At 48.0% G+C, this 26061-nt stretch overlaps 1 protein-coding gene across 13 annotated transcripts in view; it reads left to right on the top strand.

Moving 5' to 3' along the window:
- Nucleotides 1-7431: 7431 nt before the first annotated feature.
- Nucleotides 7432-26061, top strand: part of si:ch73-217b7.1 (ensconsin) — a 40197-nt gene continuing 21567 nt past the window's right edge. For 4 of the 13 annotated variants that reach the window (XM_035422185.1, XM_035422182.1, XM_035422181.1 and 1 more), the window contains exon 1: nt 7433-8001. In XM_035422185.1, the coding sequence (XP_035278076.1) occupies nt 7863-8001 (139 nt within the window). In that variant the 5' untranslated portion in view covers nt 7433-7862. Of the gene's footprint in view, nt 8002-17939; nt 18093-26061 lie in introns of those variants that run through there. The other 9 variants (XM_035422191.1, XM_035422190.1, XM_035422189.1 and 6 more) reach the window with 4 other exon arrangements.

Here is a 26061-nt window from a genome sequence, read left to right as displayed (position 1 = left end):
GTTTGAACTAAAGTGATTTATTTACCGTGTATACACTCTCATCTGAGGAAAGTCGTTTCTTTCATATTTGCATTCTAACCGTGTTATGAGCTGGAATTCCATATCTGTGAGTCACGTTGAATCTTGTTTGTGAGCGCACAGGCAGAGTATCAGTTGGGCTTGTTCTATTGTTCCTCATACTGACAAACAACAGCCGCAGACTCACAAACGCAAACGCCACTCCTAGAATCAACTCTAGACGTTTTTGTTTTGTTTTGGTTCTGTGTGCTCCAGCACATAGGATTTGAAATGAAACGATGAATATGAGGTTATGGTACGGACCGTTATCTTTAACGTTAGGGCATTTCCATCCATATCCAGTGATCCGTGTAGGAAGCACAGACCTTTTCATACATAGTCCCCTCCATTTTAGGGATCCAAAAGTAATCTGACAAATTAACATGATGATTAAATAAAGTTGTCAAATTTAGTACTTGGTTTGCAGATAATCTGCGTTCGATGGCTGCCTGATGTCTGCGACCCATGGACCTGTGGGTTGCTGGGAAAGATGCTGGGTGTCTTTCCCTGGTGATGCTCTAACAGGCCTGTACAGCGGCCATCTTCAGTTCCTGACTGTTTCAGAGGGCTTTTGCCTCCAGTCTTGCCTGCTGAAACACACATTCAAATGGACAAAAATTGCACCGCTGTCCAAATACTTACAGACTGCACTGTGATTGGACTCTATAGGGTACTTTTTCTTCTCTCATAAGGAAATAACTCAAATGGTACTCCTCATTAAAACTTAAAACTGTACATTTTTCAGCTTTGTGGTTTGCCCTAGATAAATTTTTTCACAATTTTACTCAGAGTAACTTTTGCAAAATAACAGAAGGATGTGCTTCTTTGAAATGTGTTGATACAAACACGAAAGCAACCTGAAGAGATCAAGAAAAACTAGAAGATCAAGCATATTTTTTTCCTGGTCGAATGGCATTTCCAGTATAGATGAAACCACATGCATATTTAATTACACTGTATATTTAAGAAAAGAAAATAATAAATACTAAACGTTAACCAGTGAGGGTGAGCAAATGTCTCTCATTTAATTTTGTTGTTATAATACACACGTCTTCCAAGTGGTTATGTCTTCCACCTGATATCTTTAAATTTCCCTTCTGTATTGCAGCCTCTGTAATACCTTCTTCTTAGATTCAGCACTACTATCTTTTTATTTGCTGAGTATTCCTGTCTTGCATAATGCCTTTTCAGAGTCTTTTTTCACTTTCTTAGGCATAGCACGACAAGATTCCCCTTGTCCTTCGTGATTTGTTTGAAGTGCAAATACTTCTTCAGTGAAGGTGGGCGAAAATTACCTGCTCTGAGTAAAAGGCTTTCCATCTGTTTTTTTAAGAGACAGGTTAGACTGTAAAGCTGTTCAGATGGTGACAGGTGTGCATCCAGAAAGCTAATCTCTAATGTTACTCACAGCTTGAACGTTAGGGTGTGATTCATCTCCTGTGCATTACTTTGAACACATATTTGTGTGTGTGTATGTGCTTGAGCGTGAGTGAGTGAGCGTGAGTGTATGTGTGCATGTGTGTGCGTGTGCATGTGCGTGTGCATGTGAGTGAGTGTGTGTGTGCATGTGAGTGAGTGTGTGCGTGTGTATGTGTGCATGTATGTGTGTGAGTGTGTGTGTGTTTGCGTGTGTGTGCATGTGAGTGAGTGTGTGTGAGAGAGTGTATGTGTGTGCGCGCAGGTGTGTGTATATGCATGTGCATGCGTGTGAATAAACATGTGTTTGCGTGTGCTTGTGCATGTGCGTGTGTGAGTGAGTGTGTGTGCGTGCATGTGTGCATGTGAGTGAGTGTGTGCATGTGTGTGCATGTGAGTGAGTGTGTGTGAGAGAGTGTATGTGTGTGTGTGCGAGCATGTGAGTGAGTGTGTGTGTGTGTGTGTGTGAGTGTGTGTGTGCGTGTGTGTATGTGTGCATGCGTGTGAGTGTGTGTGTGTGTGAATGTGTGCATGTGAGTGTGTGTGAGAGAGTGTATGTGTGTGTGTGCATGTGTGTGTATATGCATGTGCATGCGTGTGAATAAACATGTGTTTGTGTGCGCATGAGCAGCGCTGCCTAACCTCTGGGTGATTTACGTCGCATGCTAGGTTTTCCGTTAGCGCAGCTGGCGACGCGGTGCTGATGAGGTCACGGGGGTGACTGAGGCTAAGGAGCGAGAGCTGGGGTCTAATGAGGCTGCTGCTGTCTGATTAAAGTCATAAGCAGGGAGGGAACACAGCCGACTGTAAATCTATTCATATTTTAGCAGTCTGTATGTAATGTGCTACACAAATGAAGTGTAATATCAGCGATGCCATATGGGAGTTGGGTGGGGAGGGGGCAGATTCATTTAACGATTCCTGACTGACAAAGGCCCTCGGAAAATTGTGCTGTAATTGCGCAGGGATGGGGATGGGGGGGGCTTGGGGGGGGGGGGAGGTGATCTGGAGTGGTGGTGCCCCCTGTGAAATCTTTTATTGGGGCCCAGAATCCCTGGTGGTACCTGTGTGTGGTGTTATGATGATTATCCTGTAGATAGATAAATTATTATTATTATTGTTGTTGTTGTGATTATTATTATTATTATTGTTGTTGTTGTTGTGATTATTATTATTAATAATAATAATAATAATAATAATAATAATAATAATAATAATCTGATACTGCTGAAGAACAGTTATTCTGGACAATTACTTGTTCTTTCATAACTGCCCGAGTTCGAAACTGATTTACTTGCCTATTACTGAGAACCTTGGATGCAACATGTATACTCAATAGTAGGCTGTTTCGGACACGGTCATAGTATATGACGGCGGTATTGTGGTTAATTGGCGAAAGACTCCGCCTGCTGGATACATGCTCGCATTGCAACCGAAAGTGCCAACAGTCTGACCGGTAGATGTCTCTCTGCACCACGCAAGTATCTACCCTTGAGGGATAAATCTAATCTCACGCAGGGGTTGTCAGGGTGTTAATATTAATGTATTTATTACTTCACGTTTATGACTACTTGCTTGGATTCATATTTACATACATATAGAACGTGAATTAAAATTCAAAGTGAAAATGTATTAAAGTTAAAAGACTTGCTGGCGATGCTGGTAAATTAATCTCAAGGCGCGCGCGCGCCCGCGGAACCCCGCAAATGTCTTCTGAAAATCTGTCAGTCAGGGAATACGGGCTAATCCGGTACTCTCACCTTCACCTGTCCGCCAGGTGCTCACTTCCTGGCTGTACGTGGTGGTTGTCCCACGGCTAGTCCTTTCGCCTGACGTCAGAAGAAATGGCGGATCCGGAGAGAGCAGACGTATCTCCGTTCGACTCGGAAGGTGAGTGTTCAGCCTGATTTAAAGTTTTTTAAGTTAATGATATTTGGCAACCATGGTAAAAAAAAGTGACGAATGAATTCAGTTGTTGGCGATGCGGAAAGTTTACTCCAAGAGTGCGGGCGTGCAAACAGGTTAAAGTGAATGGAAGCATTCGTGTCCGATCACAAGATGGGGATTACCGTCAATTTGGCACGGAACCAGTGTATTAAATAGGCTACAATCTAAGGGTATGATAATGACCCCGTTAAAAGTGAGTGCGGGACAGCCATGGGATTTGGGATATCGATTATGAGAGTATAGCCTAGTCCGTTCTTTTATTTGTCCAACTTCATAAAATCTCTGTTTAATTCCGTTAAGGATCTCGCATTCTGGCCCTAGTCTGCAAACCAGCGGATACCATTGAAATAGCCTACGGGTTTGATGCAACCCGATCAGGTGCACCTTACTATAAATGGTGCGCTGTTTTTTTTCTTCTTCTTTCCTACTCGCTCCTGCTTGTGTTTCCGTTGCAACTTGTATTTCAAATAAACAGTACGCTTGTAAATATTTTCAGTAAACTACTGTCGAAACGGCTGTTGGTGGATTGAACTCGACGGACCTCGGTATTCTGTCCTGGTCCCAGAATTGGACGTAGCAAAGCAATCGTCTTTTTTTGTCATGGCCTATAGTCTCCAAACTGCTGCGTAATTACGTTTAATTAAAATGAGTCATTTCAATAGTATCAATAGTAGGAAACTATGTTTGTCAGAACGTGGGCTATATAAAATGTATTTTTGAAATTGTAGACCTATGTGTCGCGTTTAAGCTGATAATGATTCCGTAATTAGATTAATGATCCCAACACGCGAGTTTGGCTGTACACACCGAAGTCATTGTTGCTGCATACCAGATGCGTTTTTAAGAAAGCTGAATGGCCATGCATTATAAATGACTGTTCGTTTCGTTTCGTTTTGTCATTTAGATTATTTTGGACTGTGTCACGGTAAAGTAGCCTATCAAAATAAAACCCACATTGCATTTAAAGTAAAGGACTTTGTAAGTCTCTTTTAAAAGGCTACCAATGGTCTGATTGGTCAAAAAGACAAAAACATAAAATAAATCCAACACTGTTCTGTGAAGCCGTGGGGTCTATCCCTTACAGCAGCTGTCACACCTGAGGCTGGTGACTTGGAACAGGTATCTGAAGGTGTGCACTCAGGTGTCAAGGAAGGGATTTGTGATACCCTGTTGACAGCAGAGTATCGTATCCCCCCGCTGTCAGTATCTGGTTTCTCTTTCCTATTAGCCTTTAGCCTGTGTCTCCCGCAGATTCGGCTTTCCGCTAGTAGTAGTTGAGCTGATGGCCCGCAGGAACGCTTGTCTCTGGGCTTGGCAGTGTCGTAAAAAAGCCTGTTTCCCCGCTGAGGAGACGCAATGCTCCTTATCGGACCAGACCGTGCACGCGGCAAATACTGACGGATTTACGTTCCAAGCGGATTTCACCTCTGGGCTAATTCTTTTGGAATCTCTCTCTCTCTCTCTCTCTCTCTCTCTCTCCTGTGAGAGATTGAGTGTGTTGGCAGAGATCTGAGTATGTCCGCTAGTTCTCAGTTTATTTTACAATTGTGTGTGTGTGTGTGTAGTCCGTAGTGCATGGGAGAGAGACAGCAGAGTTGACGACGTGTAAGTACCGGTAACCGGGCGAGCTCTTTTAAATGCAGACATTGAACAAGAAGCGTGTGCAGATCATACTAATTAGTAGCACTGTTCCGACCAAGTCCTCTGGAACAATCTGTTCTGTGGCCTGGCGTCGGGCATCCCTTCTTTCAGTCGATAACTGAAACGCACGGAACTAGAGGTTTGGGAACTGCGCATGCAACCAGGTGACTGCTGGTTTGAATCCTAGTGGCACAGCTTCTGTACTAAGCTTCAGTTAATGCATATCTGTATGCGCCGATTGCAGACACGTGTTCCCCTGCAAGTGTGTAAGAAATAAAACAAGAAAAGTAATACAAAGTAATAATCAACATAAGAAAAATAATAAAAATTAAGAATACACAAAAGCCTTTGAAGTTGAATGAGCACCCACACAATACATTGTAATTAAAGATGTGAATCCTTAATTTCGGACTAAAACAGCTTTTTAACTTCACTGGTGTACTGCTGAGCCTCATTGGTAATCGATGTGCTCACATTTCATATAAATTAATTTAAAACTGTAGACGTATCATAATGGATTTCGCTGTATTAATATGTGGATATTGAAGAGGTAGGGTGCGTATGTATTGCTGTGTTGATATTTTAAGCACAGCCCTGGTGAGTCGGCCCTTTGGTAAATATTTGGCAATTCCACGGCCCGGCCAGTACTGAGTGTAGCCATGTGACCATGTAGCTGCAGCCATGGTGATGCTCAGCTGTAAAAAATCTGCTTTGGTTCGACTCTCATTGTGTGTGCGTGTGCGTGTGCGTGTGTGTGCGTGTGCATGTGCGTGCATGTGCATTTGTGTGTGCATGCATGTGTGTGTGTGTGTGTGTGTGTGTGTGTGTGTGTGTGTACGCATGTGTGTGTATGCGCGCGCGCGCGCGTGTGTGTGTAAATGGAGAGCTATGAACACTGGAAGCCAGCAGTGCACCCCCCACCCCCAGAATAAATGTGTTGCAGAATAAATGCAAATCCTGCAGAATTTCGCAGAACCCTGTTATTGGGTACAACATTTGCAGCTTTGCTCAATAAATAATCTCCAAGTGTAATAAGTTACCAGCTGGAGTTGGTGCCATCCCAGAATGCTGTGCTCAGCATTTGCATTTATTGTTTCATTTTATTTTATCAGTTTAAAATAACGTTTGTGTTTGTTTTAATTATGTTCATGTTCATGTGCCTGTGCTTGAGGGATCAGTGTTAAAATCAGCGGGGCTGTGGAGGGAGTTTTAATACACCCATCTTGGGGAGGACCCGTGAGATCAGTCTCATACGACAAACGATCACATGAGAGAAAAGGGGGCGGGTGCTCTTGAGAGAAGGGGTGGAGTCTCACATGTTGGCACTTCAGACCCATTTGACCATTGGAACGGCTATGTTTGCTTAACCATGCACACACACACACACTCACACACACACACAGACAGATGCACACATACACGCACGCACATACTCATGCACACACTCACACTCACACACATACACACACACACGGTCTCACTGTACAGAAATAAAAGGCAGCACTCTGTGCTCGAAGAGCGGCATTGTGGGTAATGGCGCTGCGCGGTTAGCGGTGGCGTTCTGCAGCGGAAGGGCGGCGGCGCCGGCGGCTGTACCGTTCCGGAAGACCGCACCCCCCCCCCCCCCCGGTTACCGGCGAGCGATCCGCCGCCACGCCGTTAGTGTCCGCGGCAACCGTCTAACGTTTCATCGTCACGGCAACCGTCCGCCAGGACGCGGATCGGCTTCTCCTGCCTTTTGTTCCCCGCTGAATATTTCAGATCACCCCCCCCCCACCCCCTCAGATCCACTCCCAACCCAACCCCCCCACCCCAGCGGTGCCAGCATGAGACACAGGAGAGAGGGATAGCAAAGGAGGGAGAGAGAGAGGGAGGGAGAGCGAGTCTGCTGTCTGTGCCTGGAGGAGGAAGAGGAGGGAGGAGGCTGTCAGCCTTGCGTTCGTGTGCTCCGCTCAGACCTGGAAGAGCATCGCCAGCATCTGGGCTTAAAGGAAGTAAGGACAGAGAGAGAGAGAGAGAAGGACAGAGAGGGAGGGAGGGGAAGTGAGAGAGAGAGGGAGACGGAGAGAGAGGGTGGGAGCAAGAGAGAGAGAGGGAGGGAGGGAGGGGAAGTGAGAGAGAGAGAGGGTGGGAGTAAGAGAGAGAGAATGAGAGGCAGGGAGAGAGAGAGAAGAAGGGAGGGTGTGAGTGAGTGAGCAAGAGAGAGTGAGAGAGGGAGAGAGGGCAATGCTTACAGCATCCTAGTCTATCTGTCAGTTCCGGATTATTCTCCAGGAGGCTGTGGGGAAGCAGCAGGGCTGAGTGTGTGTCTCTTTTTAAGGTACCCCTGCCCTTCCCTCCCTCCTCCCCCCTGACCCCCCACCCCCCTTCGTTTCGTGACTAGCCGCCGCCGCCGCCCCTCCGTACGCTCGTCAGCTGGACGCGGACCGTGAGTCAGCCGCTATATCGCGCTTCTCTCTCTCTCACCCCCCCCCCTCGATGTTTGGGAAGGAGTGAATGAGCAGGCAGCCCGTGCTGATGCTGGAGACCGTTAGCCAGCCTCAGCTGGGCGGACCGGGAGAGCGTTAGCCAGCTTCAGAGACACGGAGTGATAGCCTGCTTCAGCTTCAGTGATCCGGAGACCGTTAGCCAGCTTCCGACTGGAGTCCAGCCGCTGACTGAACATAGAAGGGAAAGAAAAAAAAAAAACATTTATAAAATAAACCAACAAGGAGGAGGAATACAAATAGAAAACTAACAGAAGAGGAGGTTCCCCGGCCCCCCCGCCCTGCGCCCCCAGCGGGGGGTGGGCTTTCGGGAGGATGCCGGGTTTGGCCGGCGGGGTGCGGCAAGACCGGCTGAAGAAGGGGTGCAGCCGAGCGGCCGCCCCGGGACTCTTCACCATCACCGAGGAAGACGAGCAGCAGAAGAGCAGCAGCGCGCCGAGCAGGAGGCGGAGAGGTAGGGGGGGGCGGGTGGGGGGGGTTCAGCGGGGTTCCCGAACACCGCCGGCCCGGTTCGGCCCGGCCCGGCCCAGCGGCACACACGCTCGCGCCCCGGTGTGCGAACACGCCGTCCGCTGTGCCCCCCCCCCCCCCTCAGGACAGGGAACCGGGGCAGCTCAGCACAGGGCAGATGTGTACCCCGACTCTGGCTCATGGGACAGTTAGGATCGTGACAGGACCAGGGTGGAGGGGGAGTTAGGGCTCTTGCCCCTACTCTTCTGCTCCTCCACCCCCCGGAGGGTGTAACGCAATGCCTCCAGAATACTCTTAGTGCAGACGCAGAGGAACGCCATTGTCATTTCCACCTCGCGAATCTCAGGAAATCTACAGGTCACATGGAGCCGCGAGGGGAGGGAAGAGAACACTGGGAACCCATTCTGTGGGGGGGGGGGGGGCGGGAATTCAATCTGCAATTAGGTTCCTCTTTTGCCGTTTAGGGTGCAAGGGTTGTCCTCATTACGCTTCATAACGAGTTTCCTAAACCTCTCTCCCGAAGACCTCTTTCCTTATTCAGCCTCTGCTGGAATGGCATGCGTTGTTTTGTTTTGTTTTGATTATTTTATTTTTAAAACCACGAGCCGCATGCCCTACATTTTTTCCCCACCCCAGATTATTTTACAGATAAAACCGTTATCGTTGGTACCTGTGAGACGGCCTGCGAAGGCCTCAGGGCTTTTTGAGACGCGCACGCCGTGGCGTTGAAGTCGGCGGCATCAGGAAGTGGCGTCAGGAGCGGTCTGCCGCTGGGAGCGGGCGGTCTGCCGCTGGGAGCGGGCGGTCTGCCGCCGGGAGCGGGCGGTCTCGCGCGTGCTTAGCGGAGTCGACTCCTGCACGCGTGGCGGCCCGTGTGCGCTCGTACAGAGCGGCGGACTGCGTCACGTCTGCCCTCCCTGCCGCGCCGCGAGAGCGCCCGGCTCTCATCCGGCTCAGGAGAGAGAAAGAGAGGAGAGAACTCTCTTTCACCCTCTTTCCAGGCCTATTTTCCTGTTTTTATACGCCGGTAATTGTAGCCGGTCCTTATTCTCGTATCGTAATCGGTCGTAATTGTAGTCCGTCGTGGTCAGTCATGAGTTTTACGGAACTGTCTTGAGTAGTTAGATAGTGAGTGTCGGTTTCCTTCTGTGTGGGAATGAATGCTTGTTCTGCTCGTTGTCGAATGCTTAGCTGGGACATTTTTTTAAGTACACTAGCTGCAGTCAGCATATTTGATGCTGTGGTTGTTTATGCATAAACATCATACATCCCCATCCCTGCGAACCCCTCCCTCTCCCGGCGTAGCTACCCTTGCCAGTAACTGCTCTGAAAATTGCCGATTCGGATCGCGTGGTGTCTTACTTCTGAACTTTCAGGACCTTTGAAGTGTCCATGAAAAATGAGTAAACGGTAGAGGCAGTTCGACCCTTCTTGTGGTTAGAATGTTCTTAACTGAACATTCTAATGCTGATGTAACAATCAGTACTGACAGATGAAAGCAGTGGAGTTCTAGAACACTGACTCAGAATTTTGAAATGTGTTTATTCCAAAAAAAAGAAAAAAAGCAGACTCTACCAAGGCTGAATGTCCAATAAGGGCACGTCACGATATATTGAGTGAAATTCCAAATATTGAACTGTTTGTTTTGTGTTGCATAATGTATTCTGACCTGTACGACAATTGCCTCTTGCCGCGCCCAGATAAGTGTTTGTCCATTAAGAGCCTGTAAGATAAATATACCCTCAGTGTTGGGGACTCTGGCCGTGAAGCCACAGGTGTTCTCCCTGAACTCTGGAGCGCTGGAGATGTTGGCCCTCGAGGGGCCGTGTTTTGAGTTGGCCTGCTTCAGCCTGCCTCTTGAATGGCGGTATTCACCATGGCGATGGTGCCGTTCGGTGGCAGGCTCTGTCTGTCCAACCCCCCCTCCCCCCCCCGGTGGCCTGACAATGGCGGCTTTGATCTGCCGCCAGCGCCATCGTTCCAGAAAATGGGGCATTTTGAGGTCCCCCTCTCCCCCGTCCCGTCCTGCCCCGTCCACGCATACCTCAGTAGCCACGGAAGCCTGTGGTGTTTAGAAGTTAAGGCCTCCATTTTGAACTTTGATGATTATTATATGTGATTTGTATTACCCAGTGAACATTAATTGTGGTCATGGCTCTCCAAGTTTGGTAAAACGGCACGAAGGTGCAGCGATCCCGTCTGAATTCTTTACCGGCTGGCCAGAGCGAAGGATCGCCGCACCTGCCTGTGTCTGAAACCCCGCCTCTGTCAAAAAATCCGGAGCCGGTGAACCTCAGTGGGATGTTTTTTTTTGCGAGTGGCTGTGACGATGGCGATGTTATTTCTGGCTGCTCACGAGGCTCTTCCTCACCGACTTTATCTCACAGCTGAGTCAGAGCGTGTGCGTTTTGAGCTGCTGGATTCACTTCTCAGGTACACGGGTTTCCGTCGCTGAAATATTTACCTGCGTTACCTGAGATGGCTGCGGGACGCCAGCGTGTGTCTGAGCACTCAGACGGGGGCGGGATGTTCCTCTGCTGAACTCCCAGGTTGTCTGCCTCCGAAAATGAGCTCGGAAGGACTTGACCTCATGTTATTGATGACCTCGCGGACGGTCAGGGTCGACACTCTGCCTAAACACTTTAGTCTGCTGGTAAAAACCAACATAGATGGGCTAAATGGCCTGTCCTCATCATTACATTACTTTACATTACTGGTATTTAGCAGATGCCCTTATCCAGAGTGACTTACACAACCTTTTACATAGCATTAACATTGCATCTATTTATACAGCTGGATACATGCTGAAGCAATGCAGGTCAAGTACCTTGCTCAAGGGTACAGTGGCAGCATTCGAACCTGTGACCTTAAGGTTTCAAGACCAGTTCCTTACCTGTTATACAACACTGCCGCCCATCATTATGCGTCCTTATGTTCTTATAGTCTCAACTGCTTCTCACAGTGACAACCTCATAACAGTGCTGTTTTCTAATATAAAGGAATGCGATGGCTGAATTTAACTTAAGGAACAGCTACACACGTAGGAAGGGTGGATTTGCATAATTGTACATTTGCTGAAGGCTACAGCAGTAGTGCTTTAAGTTACAGTGTCGGGGATCAATTCCATTTCAGTTCAGTCAAACCTGGAAAGGATTTAAATATCTGTTCTATGGACAGCTCTCAAAGTTCTCCATGAACTTGCCAGGGTTTGAGCTTATTCTCTTTCTTAAGAATTATGTAAAAGTAAGCTGAATTAAAATGAGTTCATTGAAAAATCACTGTAGGACATCATAGCATTTTTTCCTTCAATGAAATTCATTGTAATTCATTTTCTGAATTAATTGGCCCTGATTTAAACATTTTCACTAGTTTAATATATTATTAATATAATAAATGTTTTCAGTATAAATTAATAAAATAATTAACTATACTTATAATTATAGAAAAAATTGGCATGCTGCTGCTGCTGCTAATAATATTCATAGTCATCATAGTAATAGTGATATAACACAATAGTAGTGACAATATTAATATTTCACAGTGCAATTATTTGACTGGTATGACCAGGCCCCTCCCTGTTGTGGCGCGAGACTGACAGGTGTAAGATGGAGTGGAATATAAACACGAGCGGTCCAAGGGCCTTAGCACTCCTTACAGTATGTGAGGTTGTGCACAGGTGTTGGTCGAGAATATTCCTGTTTGTTCTTCAGGAGGGGTAGCACCTGAGCTGACTTCTTGCTTCCTTCTAGCGCGGGGGGCGAAGTGCCAAGCGACAGGTCGGACCGGATAGCGGGGGCGTGGTTCACGTGACCCGACAGAAATGTAAACACTGGCGTGTCACGCTCGCAAAATCGGCTGACTGGCTGGTTTTGCATTGTGGACGGGTCGGTCGGTGTGGGGGCGGGATCGAACCATTCCAGATGCCACGTCAGCACGTCAGCTGTCATTGTCCCCCGCATGGAAAAAAAAAACTATTAAACTCTGCAGGAAGGTCGATTGCCAATATAAAATCACAGTATAAATAAAAAAAAAAAATGAAAAGACTAACGTGACGTTAGTTTCGGTTTTAGAGTGTTTACAATCGAGGCGCGTGTGTTTGCGTCCGTGAAGTAGCTTCAGCATAATCAATTAATGTATGCACACGCGCCTGCAACAAATAGCCCGTTGCTAATGCAATCTTGTCCGGACGTGTTTGTTTCATTGTTAAAACGATAGCGACCGGAGAGCTGGAACAAGCGGACGCTTTAGTTTACATAATCAGCAGCAGGGCTCTGGCGACGGTCCCCTCCGGGGTCCTGTGATGTCATCGGCTTGTAAACACAACGCTTTGTGTGCGCGAACAATGCGCGCGCACGCATGACCAGCCGCTAATCCCGCGTAGCTTCCCCGAGACCGCGGTGAGGCAGGACGGGCTAAGTGGCCCCTCACGATTGGTTGATTAATGCTAGGAACGGTCAGTGTATGGTTATGATAGAAGTGACTGAGGCAAAATTAGAGGCGAGGGATACGTTCTGTGGTTATTTTGAAGCCGGACACAATGCAGTTGTTTGGTCAGTCAGGGCTGGTTGTTGACACAGGCAGTCGACCAAGGGGGGCATCTGTCTGAAGGGGGGGGGGGGGGGGGGGGGGGGTCTGCAGTCACTATCTCCAGCACACAACCCCCGCCCCCCCCCCCCCCCCCCGCCAGGTCTGCAATCTGGCCTAGGGCAGCGTAATCGAGCAGTGGCTGTCCCCCCCCCCCCGTCATCCGTGACTCTGGGTAACCCTCTCATTTAATACTGATGCAGTGGGAGCGTGCGTTTCAGCTCACAACAGCAACCCCCCTGAGGCCTTATCAGTTTATAGTGCGCTGCAAAAATAACAGCGCATTGGCCGTGTCACGTGGGTTTCCACGACGACTGGCCCACGAGCGCCTTCTTCTTTTCATGAGAAGCGCTCCCTTGACATTGAGTTACGGACAACCCCTCCCCCCACCCCCACCCCCCCAACACCCGCCCCACACACACGTTGCAATTAAGGCAATTCCTCTCTCTCTCATCTCAAAGCCTTCGGGTTTTTGAAGTGGTTTACTTCATGGGCGTCAAGGTTACGTGACTGAAGGAGGTGTCCTTAAAGGTAACACTCCCCCTACCCCCCCCTCCCACCCCCACCGTAACCACCTGACCAGGCTCGGTGGCGTGCGGGTTGTGTACACGTGCAGGTGCTGTTTGTGTTATTGTACATATGCTGTAATTATGGTGTGATTGTACTTACCCTGAGTATAACTCTCAGACTCTCATTAGCATGAGGCAGAAAGAACCAATAGCTGTCGCAGAATTTATGGAGAGGGATTGTAAAGTTCGGCTGCAGTGCTGTGTGTGTAGGGGAGGTGAGCGGTGGGGGGGGGTTAGGGGGAGCCCCTTTTGGCCGAGGACGCAGAGGAGTGCTGAGTTCAGCTGCGGTAGAGGAGTTGTTTTTTTGGCAGGCCTGCTGTTTGTGCCCCAGCCCTGTGCCGCTGCAGCAACACCCCCCCCCCCCCCCACCGCAGCATCACGTCAGGGGATGAGGCGACTGAGGCAGGCAGTGTGTAACTTACTGGGTAATCAGGCTGCCTCCTGCCTGTTTGTGTTTGCTTGGATGACCGATTTGTCTGCTGCAGTTGCTTAATATGTGCATCAAAGCAGAGCGATGTTTTTATTTCTGGCTCAGAGGGTGATCGGTTAATGGGTTGGTAAAAGTGTAACGATGCTAATTCAGCGCACGTATCGTACCCGAATACCGCAAAGCTGAAAGGCTCCAGCTCGGAGCCGTCCTGTCCTGTGGTTTGCGTGTTCAGGCGCAAGGCTGGAAGTTCCCGGGCAGTTGAGTCGGGGCATTAAAATCGTCCGCATGATTTGACCCGTGTTTTTATCTGCATTTTGTTCAATGGACTTAAGTGGACTTGATCCTGAGTTTGGTTACACTGTTGTAAGTCGCTCTGGATAAGAGCGTCAGCTAAATGCCTATAATGTAATGTAATGTAATGTGTTAAAGTTCACTTCACTCCTGGTTTTCAGGAATTTCGTGTCAGCAAAAAAAAAAAACATTCCGCTTTTCCAATACTCCCTGCCTTTCCTGTGATGGAAAAGGAAAAAAACAAAAAACAAAAGCAAGAACCGCTGTGATTGGTTCTCGTGGCTGTGCGGCAAATCATGACTTTAGCCAGTGAGGCACTGCTCCTGCCATTGTGTCTGCATGTATGCACGGGCGTGTGTGTGTGCGTGCGTGCGCTTCTGAGTGTATGCGCGCGTGTGTGTGTGTGTGTGTGTGTGTGTGTGTGTGTGGGTCCAGCAGACCTTGGATGAGCCAGAGCCTCTATTGTGTGAGAAACTGTGTGAGAGAGCCTGCAGAGGTCAGGGGTCAGGGGTCAGGGTTCAGGGGTCAGGGGTGAATAATTAGGGGTGTGGGAGGCATGGGGGAGGGTGAGGGGTTAAAATCGCCCTGCGCTGCCCTTGCTGACGTTACGAGGCCTGCAGAGAACACCGCGCTCCGCCGGGACATAAAAAAAATGAATAAATCCGCATCAAAAGGTGACCTCGAGGCTTTTATGTTCGGCCTGGTCCTGCGATATAATTCCCATCCTCCTAAGATGTGGGGCAGCGCGGAACCTTCTGGATCGCATGTCTTTGAAGCCGTAATCTTTCCTGAGGCGATTACAACGGGAGACTGTGTGCTCAGGAACCCGTCTCTCTCTCTCTCTCTCTCTCTCACTCTCTGTCTCTCTGCCTCTCTCTCTCTCTCTCTCTCTCTCTTTCTCTCTCTCTCACTCTCTCTCCATCTCTCTCTCTCTCTCTCTCCCCCATCTCTCTCTCTCTCTCTCCCCGTCTCTCTCTCTCTCTCTCTCCATCTCTTTCCATTTCTCTCTCTCTGTGCTGTCTATTTCACTTATTTTTTAATCGGAGAAATTAGCTGTTACAACTTTACAAGCCCACCTCTGCTCTTAACGATTTCATTGGCCGAATCATTTGTGTCATGTGACATTTTAACTGATAATGATTGGCGACTGTTTTTGTGTGCCGATGTAAAATGTTTTTTCCCGGTCTAATCTGCCAGTGACCTGGCGTTGACGTTCAGAGCTGACCGAGTCTGTGTGACCACTGAACGTAGAAACTTCTGCGCACACGGAACCTTCCGGAATGGAATTCCTCGTGGCTGTGCATCATTGCAGTTCTTTAGCCTGCGCAGCTTCCAGTGCAGTCACACTGTTGGCTGTAATTGGTGTCAGTGGCTGTAAAATGGGCCAATGAAACTGTGTCTCTTGGGGCGGGGGGGGGGGGGGGGGGGGGATGGGGGGCTGTCTTTAACGGTACAGGAATAGCTTTGATCCAGATGTCTACTTTCTGCTTCCTGTTCCGTGAATGTGAGTGCCTTCGGAGATGTGATGGCGAGGCTGATGTGACTGGGACACATCTGGTGTGCGCGCACACACACACACACACACACACACACACACACACACACACCCCATCAGAACATGGCTAAGGTAGACATTCAGAAAGGGCTCTCTCATATTCTGATTGTTGAAGATTTTGTCTGTTCAGCTGTAACTGCCGCTTTGTGTTCCGTTATGTCTGACAAACGGCCTTTTCGAGGACGAGAGCCGTGACCTTTTGGCGAGCCTCCTGGGGTAGATAAGAGAGGGAGAGGAGGAGTGGAGCGTTCTTCATCCATCAATGCCTTAGGTACCAGACCATAGACCCCATCCATGCACTAGAACAGTGCCTTAGATACCAAGCCATAGAGCCCATCCGTGCACTAGAACAGTGTCTTAACAGAATTAGCAACCCAGAAGCCTTCTGCCTTGTGCGTCTATTTGCAATGTCGTTTACAGCTGACCTAATTTTACCTGTGTCTCACTTGCTAAAGAGGGTTGGGCCGCTCTCATCTGTAATATCCTGTAATGGGTTGTTTTACCTGCCTGGTCCAGGCCGTGGAGAAGGAGAACGGATCGATGCTCTGCTCGTTAGCGTGTGAGGAATGAGCGTGTGAGGAATGAGCGTGTGCTTAATTGGTGAAGTCCGGCTCGCAGTGAGGTCTCGCGCGGAGGGTACGCTCAGGACAGCTGTGCCAGGCGGTGCTAATTGGCGAAGTCCGGCTCGCAGTGAGGCCTCGCGCAGAGGGTACGCTCAGGACAGCTGTGCCAGGCGGTCCTGAGTAATATCGCTGTTTGCTGCTTCGGCTGCCGTAGTGAAAGGACCCTTCCCCCTCCCATTTTATTTTATTACCCGTGAGGCTGGAGCAAAAACCAGTGCTGGTCATGTGCTGCGTGTGTGTGTGTGTGTGTGTCTGTGTGTGAGAGTGTGAGAGTGTGAGTGTGAGTGTGAGTGTGTGTGTGTGTGTGTGCGTGTGAGTATGAGGGAGAGAGATAGAAAGAGAGAAAGAGAGAGAGGCACGTATGTGTTCTGTTCTATGTGTGTGGGATCTCTCTGCTCGTGTGTGTGTGTACTGAAACTCGTTCACCTTACGGTGAGATTTAGACCTAGCAGAACCAACACTGCTCCCTAATGCACATACAGTAATTGAGGTCTGGGAAAGCAGTTCCCCCCCCCTCCCCCCCCCCCGGGTCGGCCTGTTTCCTGCTCATTTTATGGTTTCCTGTGTCCTGGTGTTTCAGTGCATCCAGATTGATCAGTGCTGATTGGCTCAGGGTGAGTAGGGTGAATGGACTCCTTTTCAGCACCAGTGGCGTAATAAGCTGCAGTACCTCCAGTGACCACTGGGGTCTGTGAGGTTCAGAGGGAATGTCAATCCTGGGCCCCCTGGTGTTGTTATTTCAGTGCATCCAGAACGATCGATTGGCTTGTTGTATTTTTTTTTTTTTTCACCAACCAGAGCAGCAGTTTACTCAGAAAAAGGATTACTAAGAATCACTTAGCTCGCACATACTTTTAAAGATTGTAAAGATTGTTTTGTAGCTGAGTGCACCATGTTTGTTCGGTGGAAACGATCAGGAACAGACAAAATTGATCTCGGGAGAAACCAGAGCCCCTTCAAAATATATCTCAGGGCCCGAATCGCGTTCCTCAGAGCCACACAAACAGAACCGCGGAGGCTCCACTGTCTGAATGTGGGCAGATGATAAAATAATGAATTAATTCGCTGATTAATAAAGCGCTATTGCATAACAGCCCCGCTCACGTTTGGGCAGCCTGGATGGTCAGGTGTCAGGGTGGTGGCGGGGGCGGGGGGGGGGGGGGGTGTAAAGGGGGCCCAAAAGGGGGCCCTAAAACAGCACGAGCCGAGCCCCTCTTTGTGTTCTCTTCCCCTCTGAGTTATAGCACAGATGACAGGCCCAAGCTGGCCGGCATTGTCCCGCCTGTGTGATGGAAATGGAGGGGGGGTGTGTGTGCAGCGAGGGGGGGGGGGGGGGGGGGGGGGGGCACTGCCACCGCTGACCGGTTGGCCCCTGGCTTAGCCGCCACTAAGCCGCTCGCCCCCCCCCCCCCCCCCCCGCGCTAACGCGTCACGGTGGAGTAGCGCTATTGGAGGCCCTCGTGCTAATCGCTTGCTGAAAATTCATCCGGTGGGGTGGAGGGCGGGGGGGGGGCGGAGCGGTCGCTCGGTCACTACATTCGTGTGGTGGGGGGCGTGGCGGGACAGGGGGCAGCCACATCACAGCTCCTTTCCTCTTCTCTCGCGTCTGTGGTCTTGTGGGACGATTTACTTTTGCTCTCTCTCTCTCGTTCCCTCGTTCTCTCTCCCTCATTCCCTTGTGCTCTCTCTCTCTCCCCCTCTCCCCCCCCCACCCCTTGGGGACACCCCAGAGTTAAGCGCGGATTCAAGTATCAGGGATTCTCTCTTGAGCACTTGTGCGTGTGCATTTAGATTTTTTTTTTTCCTCAGCCCTGTGTTGCTTTGTTTGTCGTTAGTTTCGTTTTATTTTGGTCCCTCGTTCTCTCTCTCTCTCTCTCTCTCTCTGAGGATTAATCCTCACGCACTTTGGAATGTAGGCAGTGCAAGCGGAGTGGGGGGGCGGGAGGCAAGCTTATTGCTGTTTGTCCAGGTGCGGGAGGAGAGGCAGCCGCACGTCTCCTGGAACAATGAGCGCAGCTCCAGGTGAGATTGGGGGGGTTACCGTACTGTACCCTTTGGACACGGGTTCGAAAAACGCTTCGCTGTTTTACCGTTCGCCTAATCCCTCGCTGGCTTGCGTGATGGCACCTCTTAATGATTACCGGTGATTAATCTCTGGTGCTGTATACAGTGATCATATGTGGCGTTGTATAAGTGTTGGGGGGGGGGGGGGGGGAGAGGGAGTGGGGGGGGGTGGCTTGAGGAGCACTTGAAGCGATTTTAAAAGTCTCAGGATTATTACTGCGATAGTGAGAAGCTTCTGTGGTCATGTGTGTACATTTAAGGGGTCGTGGTGAGATGAAGTTGACCGGGGGACACGGTGGAGGGTTGAAGTTGGGGTGGGGTGTGGGGTGCGGGGTGTAGGATTTGCATTCAGGGTGCAGGTCAACAGAAAAGGTTAGGCTGAATGGGGCATTTAAAAAGCACAAGGGGTGGGGGGGGGGTGGGACCTCAACCTGTCAGAAAAGGACATGAGTAGAAAGTTCTGATGACCCAGAAGTGGGTTTATTTACTTTAGCCTTCTACAAGATGCATGCCAACTTCAACTTTAAATGCATTTGAGTATATTTTACATGTCACTGCTAAGAAATGTTAACTATTACAGTCAGGGAATTGCATTGCTTCACTGCAGATTAATGATTCATCTTTAGTTTCTGATGATGTCTCTGTTTTTTAGGTAAATTTTTTCTTAGGTTTCTGCCCTAAAATAGTTGTTGTTCCAAGTCTCTTTTTTTATAGAGCCTGCAGTTTTTTCCCTTTTTTGTTGCAGTTGAGTGCAAGGCAGCTTTCTTTAAAAAAAACATTTTTTCATTGAAGAGATTGCCTGACAAAAGCCGGGGTTTTAATTACCATATCCATACATGGGCGTAAATCGCGGGGTGGGGGGAGGGGGCGTAAGGGGGCGGGGGGGGTGACCCGTCTTGACTTCTGAATTCTTTCCTCACCCGGAGCAGCAGATATGCTTCATCGGGTCTCTAGCCCTGTTAAAAATGGCGGAGTTCGATGACCTAAACCACCGCTGATGAGAACTCCCCTGTGGACTTTAAACGTGTTATAAGTTCCCTTAATATTCACAAGAAGCTCACCTTAGTTACTCTTTATTTACTTACTCTTCCCCCTTTCGCCATTGGATTGTATTTTCCATCAAGTCTGGCTTTTAGTTTTTTAGCTTTAGTTTTTTTTGAGAGGTGTGTGAAATGCATGCTGGGAAATGTAGTTGCGAGTGCACGGTTCATGTCGTGTAGGAGAGGGAAGGTGAAAAAAAAAAAACCCAGAGGATGTCCTGTTAAATCCGCTTTAACCTACTTTATCAAAAATAGCAGCGTGCCGGTTTCGACCGGGGTTACAGACTTAGTGCAAGCTGCGTCGCAATCTGCGTACTGCAGCACGGTCACCAGAGCATGCAGCATTTCCTGCATTACCAGCATGCAGTTTTACCCGCATGCATATTTACCTGCATGCATATTTAACAGCAGTTCACTGACACGCAGTTCGGGTGTATGAAAATTAAACTGAAATTGAAAACTGAATTGAGTTTTTCTCAAGTTCTAAGTCAGGGTTCTAGAACTCCACTGCTTTCAATTATCAGCAGTGATTGTGACATCCGCATTAGAATGTTCAGTTAAGAACGTACTTGTGATCTTACACCTCAAAGGCTTAAATACAATCAGTTAAATTAAAAATGAATAAAGCAGAAACCCTTCCTCATTGTAAGAACGCAGACGTGGCTGTAAATCAGCGTATTGATCCCACTAAGTTTGTTTTTGCTCCGAGATTAGTGCTAAACTTACTTTTGACATTCGTCTGACTTTATGCATATTTGCCTTTGGAGCGTTTGTAAATGCACAGCCGTGTTTTCCTGATTTACTGCGCCGGTTCTGTGTTCTGGGGCAGTTGTGCGGTAGCGTGCGCTGGTAGCTGGTTTTCGGTACTGTGGCAGTGTCTTACGTGTGCCGGTTATTTGCGTTCTGCACGGTGCAATGATTAACCGTAAGGTCACCATAAATATGTAAATGCCGTGGAGGGGGCACTGCCTCTCTGCGGTGAACAAAAGCCTTATGGTTCCAAAGTCCCAGGGCCTGTGATTACACAGGTCAAAGGTCGGCTTGTTTACAGTTGGCGGTTGTTACGGAGTTGTGGATGGGGGAACTTGACTTTGTACATTGACTGTGCTCTTGCTCATGTATGAACCTGGCTGATCTTAGGCACTGATCTACTATGTTACCGCATATGCTTTAACTGATGTTTTACAGTGCTCAGAAGTTCTTTGAGTCACTATATTGGTATATTGTTCAGCACACCTGTATATGTTATCAGGGTTTCTGTTTTTGCCATCGGACCAGGAGGTCACGGGTTCAAGTCTCACAACGGGGTACTGTTTCTCTGCAGGGGCCACCTTGCTAACAGGTGTGGCGCTGTGTTTTGGGTCCCACTTTAATCAGGGTGCCAGTGGCGGGTTGGCACTGGGTTAAGGGGGACCTGAATGTTCCCTCAGACTGTCTCGGGGAGTCTTTGAAAGTGTAGCCTACATCAAATGCCCATAGACGTGCCCGTGAACGTGTTGCGTGGGATTGCAATGAAACTTAATTTCCCCCATGCCATACAGGACTCAACAGAATAGAATAGAATCTCAATAGAATCCTAACTATGATGTCACAAAGTTGGCGGATGTTTCAATGGAGTATAGAATGCACCATTGTTTGCTCAGCAAACAATGAAGACATTGTCCGCCAGGTGAGGCAGCGCTGTACCTGGACAGATGTGTGCATTCGTGACACCTCGGACCTCCAGGGTTTGAAATGAAGCCCAACTAAACCGTTCTTCCAAAATGGAGACAATCGCACGCTTTCTCTAGCCCGCATTAGCTCGTCCAACAGGGGTTTGTTTTCGCAGGAGAACAGGCCGTTCTCTTTCTGTGGTAACTTCTAATACTTTTCTTGAGGGTGAATTCCGTGATCTTCTTAAATCTAAACTGGTGAATCGCAGGGCTACGCCTTTTACAGCGCTACTTTATAAGGACTTGGTATGGCCAAATGGATGTTTTTTCCTGTATTTATTTTCTCTTGTGTTTAGCAGGAGATATAAGGATAGTATCGATGCTGACATATCGGGAATCATTATCTTTCCTTTGCGTGCGCATGAATGCACTTTGAGGTTTAGCACAAAACAGGGTCCCCTAACTACCCATATTCTAAAGAACCCAATGAAGGTAATCCTCTTAAATCTCGGAGAAGAAAATGTTGTAGTACACGTCTCAAGGCCCCTAAGCCCATATCGACTGTGCGAAATATGAGGCAATTAGGGGTGGAAAAAAACAATGTTTTTCAAAGATTCGAAGTCTCGAAGTCAAGATAATTGGTTCCAAGCTGCCGGACGAAATACAGTAGACTCTGCAAATGGCCGCGCGGCATTTTAAACCGGGAAAGTATGGCTTGTTGTGGCCAAACCTCATCGGCCCAGTTAATCCAAATTCTCATGAAGCTCAAACTCGAGTTGCTGAACCGTCCAGGCCAATGTCGAGAAGCTTTATGTTTTAGGGGCGCGAACGATGGTACTCCAAATGCACACGGCAGTGTCGAGCCGCTCCAGGTTTCGCTTGGTAACAGGCACGCACCCTCAGTGACCCGACTGACCGTGTCAGCCATTAAAACCCTCACCCTGAGCTGGCCAGCGGGGGGTGGGCTCGCCATTGTGCTGTATCGCTGCCTCTGTCCACTGCTGTTGTGACGGCTCTCTGTGGCAGTGACATGCAGCATGTGCAAAACTCCTCCCATATTAAAAACGACTGTCAGGATGGTCATAATCGGCCTCGGGTGGAGTGGGGGGGGGGTGGGTATGTGGGGGTGGGTGTGGGGGCACTTAATGGAATGAAAAATACACTGGCAGGAAAGCGGTAAAGCAGTAGGGCAGGGATCATCAACTCTGGCCCATCGAATCCAAATCCAGCCCTGGTTTTCTTTTCTCCCAGGTAATTAGCGCTACTGATTGGCCAGACTGTCTTCACACCTGACTCCCAGGCAAAGGGAGGGTGGAAAACCAGCAGTTCTCGGCCCTCGAGGACCGTGAGTTGCTGACCCCTGCAGGAGGGTATATAAACTAACCAGCAGGGTGGACATTATGCCACAGCATCATATTTTTCAGGACATCTGTATGTTTTTTGCTAACTTTTGATTTGCATTTAGCAGACTGGAGGACCTTTTGCATTTCTACCTATTTATGCATACAATTATGTATACACTGACGTAATTCAGGTTAAGTACTTTTGCTGAAGGGTGCCAGGGCAGTGTCTTACCTGGGAATCAAACCTGCAACCTCTAGGCTACAAACCAAGTTCATTGACCATTATACTACACTACTGACCATATCTGTTCCTCAAACTGGGGCTTTTCCTATATATTGCTGCTGAATGCCTTTTCCATATTTCCATATTTTTGTGGAAACTCTCCAATAAACTCTGTCCTGTAGGAACTGGATTAATTGTGAGTCTGCACTGGGCTTTCGTTACAGTTGAACTTGTTTTGTCATGAATCATGGGTAAAAAAAATCAATTGTGATGTCACAACCCTTTCATTTGAGCGCTAATGGTTATGTTCTGTTGTAATTATAATTCACGACTAAAATCAATTTTCATTCCATAACCCTCATTTGGCTCTAATGGGCCTTCCTTAAATGTCAAATGCTTCATTACTGCACCATCCGTAACCCTCAGTAATTTTCTGCCTTTATAATAAAGGCACTTTGGCTTTAAGATGAATTTGAACTATGTCCACGTCCTGTGCGACTGCTCACTCAAAATGCACATTAAATATTAAAACTGGCCAGCATCTTGATTCTCAAGGCTGATTCACAGTTTAATAAAAGTTGGCCGCTTGGATCTTTCTACCATAACTGGTTCAGCTTAATTTTATGCATGGCAACATATCTCCCTGGCAACGAGAATTGTTGCCAGTTTTAGCCCACTCCTTTTAACTGTTTTTTTTATTTTTAAACTGACTGGACAGGTCGGTGTAAAACATGGGTTTGGCCTGCCTTTGATATTTATAATGTGAACCCACCAGCGAACGTGAGAGGACTCAGAAACACATTAACAGTGCATGGGCTCACCATGCCCCCTTAAGCTAACACTATTCGATTATAAAAACAGCAACAACAACAAAAAGCAAACAGAACAGCCAGGAATCCATTTTCTTTTTAAACGTCTCTCTTCACGGTCTCACGAAGACGCTTAATTGATTTAGTGAGATGGAGAATTACCGGTCTGCGACACAAACTCCTGAGGTCTGTTTTCGGGTGTTTTTGTCCAAGGTCGTCTGCGTTCCCTGGTCCTCTCCAGGCTGTCTCTGAAAGTGTAGAGCCTTCAGGGGCCAGGTTGCTTTATAGATGGGGAGGATTTTTTGGAAAGAGTCCCCGGGTTTATCTTTTCTCTCTGTTCTGTCCTTTTTGCCTGATTATTTTTCCTCTATCCTGCACTGAAGGGAACATTACTGATTACGGTTCTGCTTTTTTAAAATTCTTGACAAAATGGGCACCGGTGTTGGCGTTGCTGTTTGTTCTGTTAGAACAAAAATATGTGTATATATATATATGCCAACAACTTTGTTCCAAAGCCTAAACTTCCAGAAACTGCACTCTTTCAGTATACCGGGATATAATGTGGAACTTGCGCGATGTGTATACAGCGAACACGGGTTCGAATGATCGGGGGTGTTGGCTCAGTCGACAGAACTGCATCTGCTGTCCGTTCAAGAAGCTGCAGTGGGACAGGACTCTGTGGATGTCTGTCCTCTGGTCTGTGTGAGACGCTGCACTTAATGCTGCACTTAACGCTGCAACGTAATTGGCTGTGAGAACTCCCCAGATGAACCAGCGGTGATGTAAAGTTCACCGTGTCCTTGGCGATTGGATGTAGCCCGGTGTTCTTATGACCACACACTGCATACTGTCAGGGTTTGATGGGGATGTGAGTCTCTAATGATGCCCTATGGGGACTGGAGGTCATGCAAGGAAAACCTGTACAAATACTCCAGGATCAGTATCAGCCTTGTTCCTATAATGGCCTCGAGTGGGATTAGGGCTGTGAAGACTGATCCTAGATCAGCCGTCGTTGCTGATGGAAGGGTAACTTTCACTGGGGAGTCAGCTGCACTGATAGGTCCGATCTTTCCTTTGATGACATCGGAGCTGCTTTACCTCCGTGATAGTGGACGGTCGTGGCAATGTGCTTTAACCGTGCGTGTTCATTCAGGGGAGAGCTGTCATTGCGTGCTCATTCAGGGGAGAGCTGTCATTGCGTGTTCATTCAGGGGAGAGCTGTCATTGCGTGCTCATTCAGGGGAGAGCTGTCATTGCGTGCTCATTCAGGGGAGAGCTGTCATTGTGTGTTCATTCAGGGGAGAGCTGTCATTGCGTGATCATTAAGGGGAGAGCTGTCATTGCGTGCTCATTCAGGGGAGAGCTGTCATTGCGTGCTCATTCAGGGGAGAGCTGTCATTGTGTGTTCATTCAGGGGAGAGCTGTCATTGCGTGATCATTAAGGGGAGAGTTCTCATTGTGTGATTATTAAGGGGAGAGCTGTCATTGCGTGCTCATTAAGGGGAGAGCTGTCGTTCTGGAGAGCAGACAAAATGTTGAGAGATATTCGTTTTTGAAGATGTGGTCAGTCAAGCCCACACTGCAGGTGAGTAATGTAAACACGGTATGAAATACATATACTGTAGTGAGCTGTAGTTCTGGGGGCGCAAGTCACATTGAAGTCATAAAATATGCAAAGGAGCGCTCTGTGTTCCTGTCTCTGTCCGTGTTCCTCTTAACGTGCAATCTGCATGTCTGCAAAAAAAAAAAAAAAAAAAAAAACACTTCTGCATATTTGATAAACTGAGCCTGGCTAATATTTCACTGCTCTCTCTTCCCTAAATTACTGCTGGTTATCAGAACTCAGATAGGATAAAGGGGCGTCTCGTGGCGCAGCCTGTAGAGCACTGTCCACATGCTCATTACGAGCCGCGACGTCGGCGGTTCGAGTCCGACCGCGTGACCCTTTGCCGCACGTCTCTCCTTCTCTCTTCCCCTGGTCTTCCTGTCTCTCTACACTGTACTGTCCAATAAAGCTGAAAAGCCCAACAAAAAAACTCAGATAGAATATGTAAATGGCAACAACAAGCTATATGCCTTTACATGTGCATATTCACCGAGCTTGATTAGTACTAGAAGGAGTACGGCTTGTGATGCAAGACAGATTTCAGAGAAATCTGACAATAAAGTATAATCTAATTAGTGAATTATTTCATTTTAAATTCCTGCTGGGAATTGGTCTTTGAGGGGGAAAGTGGAAAATTTGGGGTGTGGTTGGTTCAGAGATGAGCTGTCATCACTTCCTGGATCTGCAGTGGGGGTGGTGTGTTTTTTATTATTCAAAAAATATATATTTTTTGAATAACTGGTATCCTTTGGCTTAGTGGTACACGAGTAAATTAGCTAGACGCTGTACACAAATTCATTTCTCCTAATTCACTGCAGTAAAATACACTTATCGTATAAATGCTTGCGAGTACACTGGAGTATGGATATTTTAAAATAATAAAACATTGCTTTAAATAATTTGGTTAATTTAGAGCACAAATGGGGGGTAGCCTTTCAGTTTAGAGGATCTTGTCTATCTAGTGAATCCTTTTCTGATGTAAAACATTCAGCAGTGAGTTTGTAGTTCAGATCCTGCCAGCTTTACTCGTGTAGGTGTTGGACATGATATGGAAGTGTACGCGGCCTGAAATATTTATGAACGCTGGTAAGGCTGACATTTAAATGGAGCACATTCACATTGTTTATTTCCTGCTGATGTTCAGTGTGGATTCGGGAGGGAGGCTGCTAATTTCAGCATAGTTCAAAAAAGCTTTCAGTCTCTGCTCAGAAAGATTTTCCTCGCAGAAAAAACTGAACTATGTTCCCCCCCCTC

The sequence above is a fragment of the Anguilla anguilla genome, chromosome 6 (assembly GCF_013347855.1).
Source record: "Anguilla anguilla isolate fAngAng1 chromosome 6, fAngAng1.pri, whole genome shotgun sequence".
Classification (NCBI taxonomy): Eukaryota; Metazoa; Chordata; class Actinopteri; order Anguilliformes; family Anguillidae; genus Anguilla; species Anguilla anguilla.
This window is presented reverse-complemented; position numbering and strand designations above follow the sequence as displayed.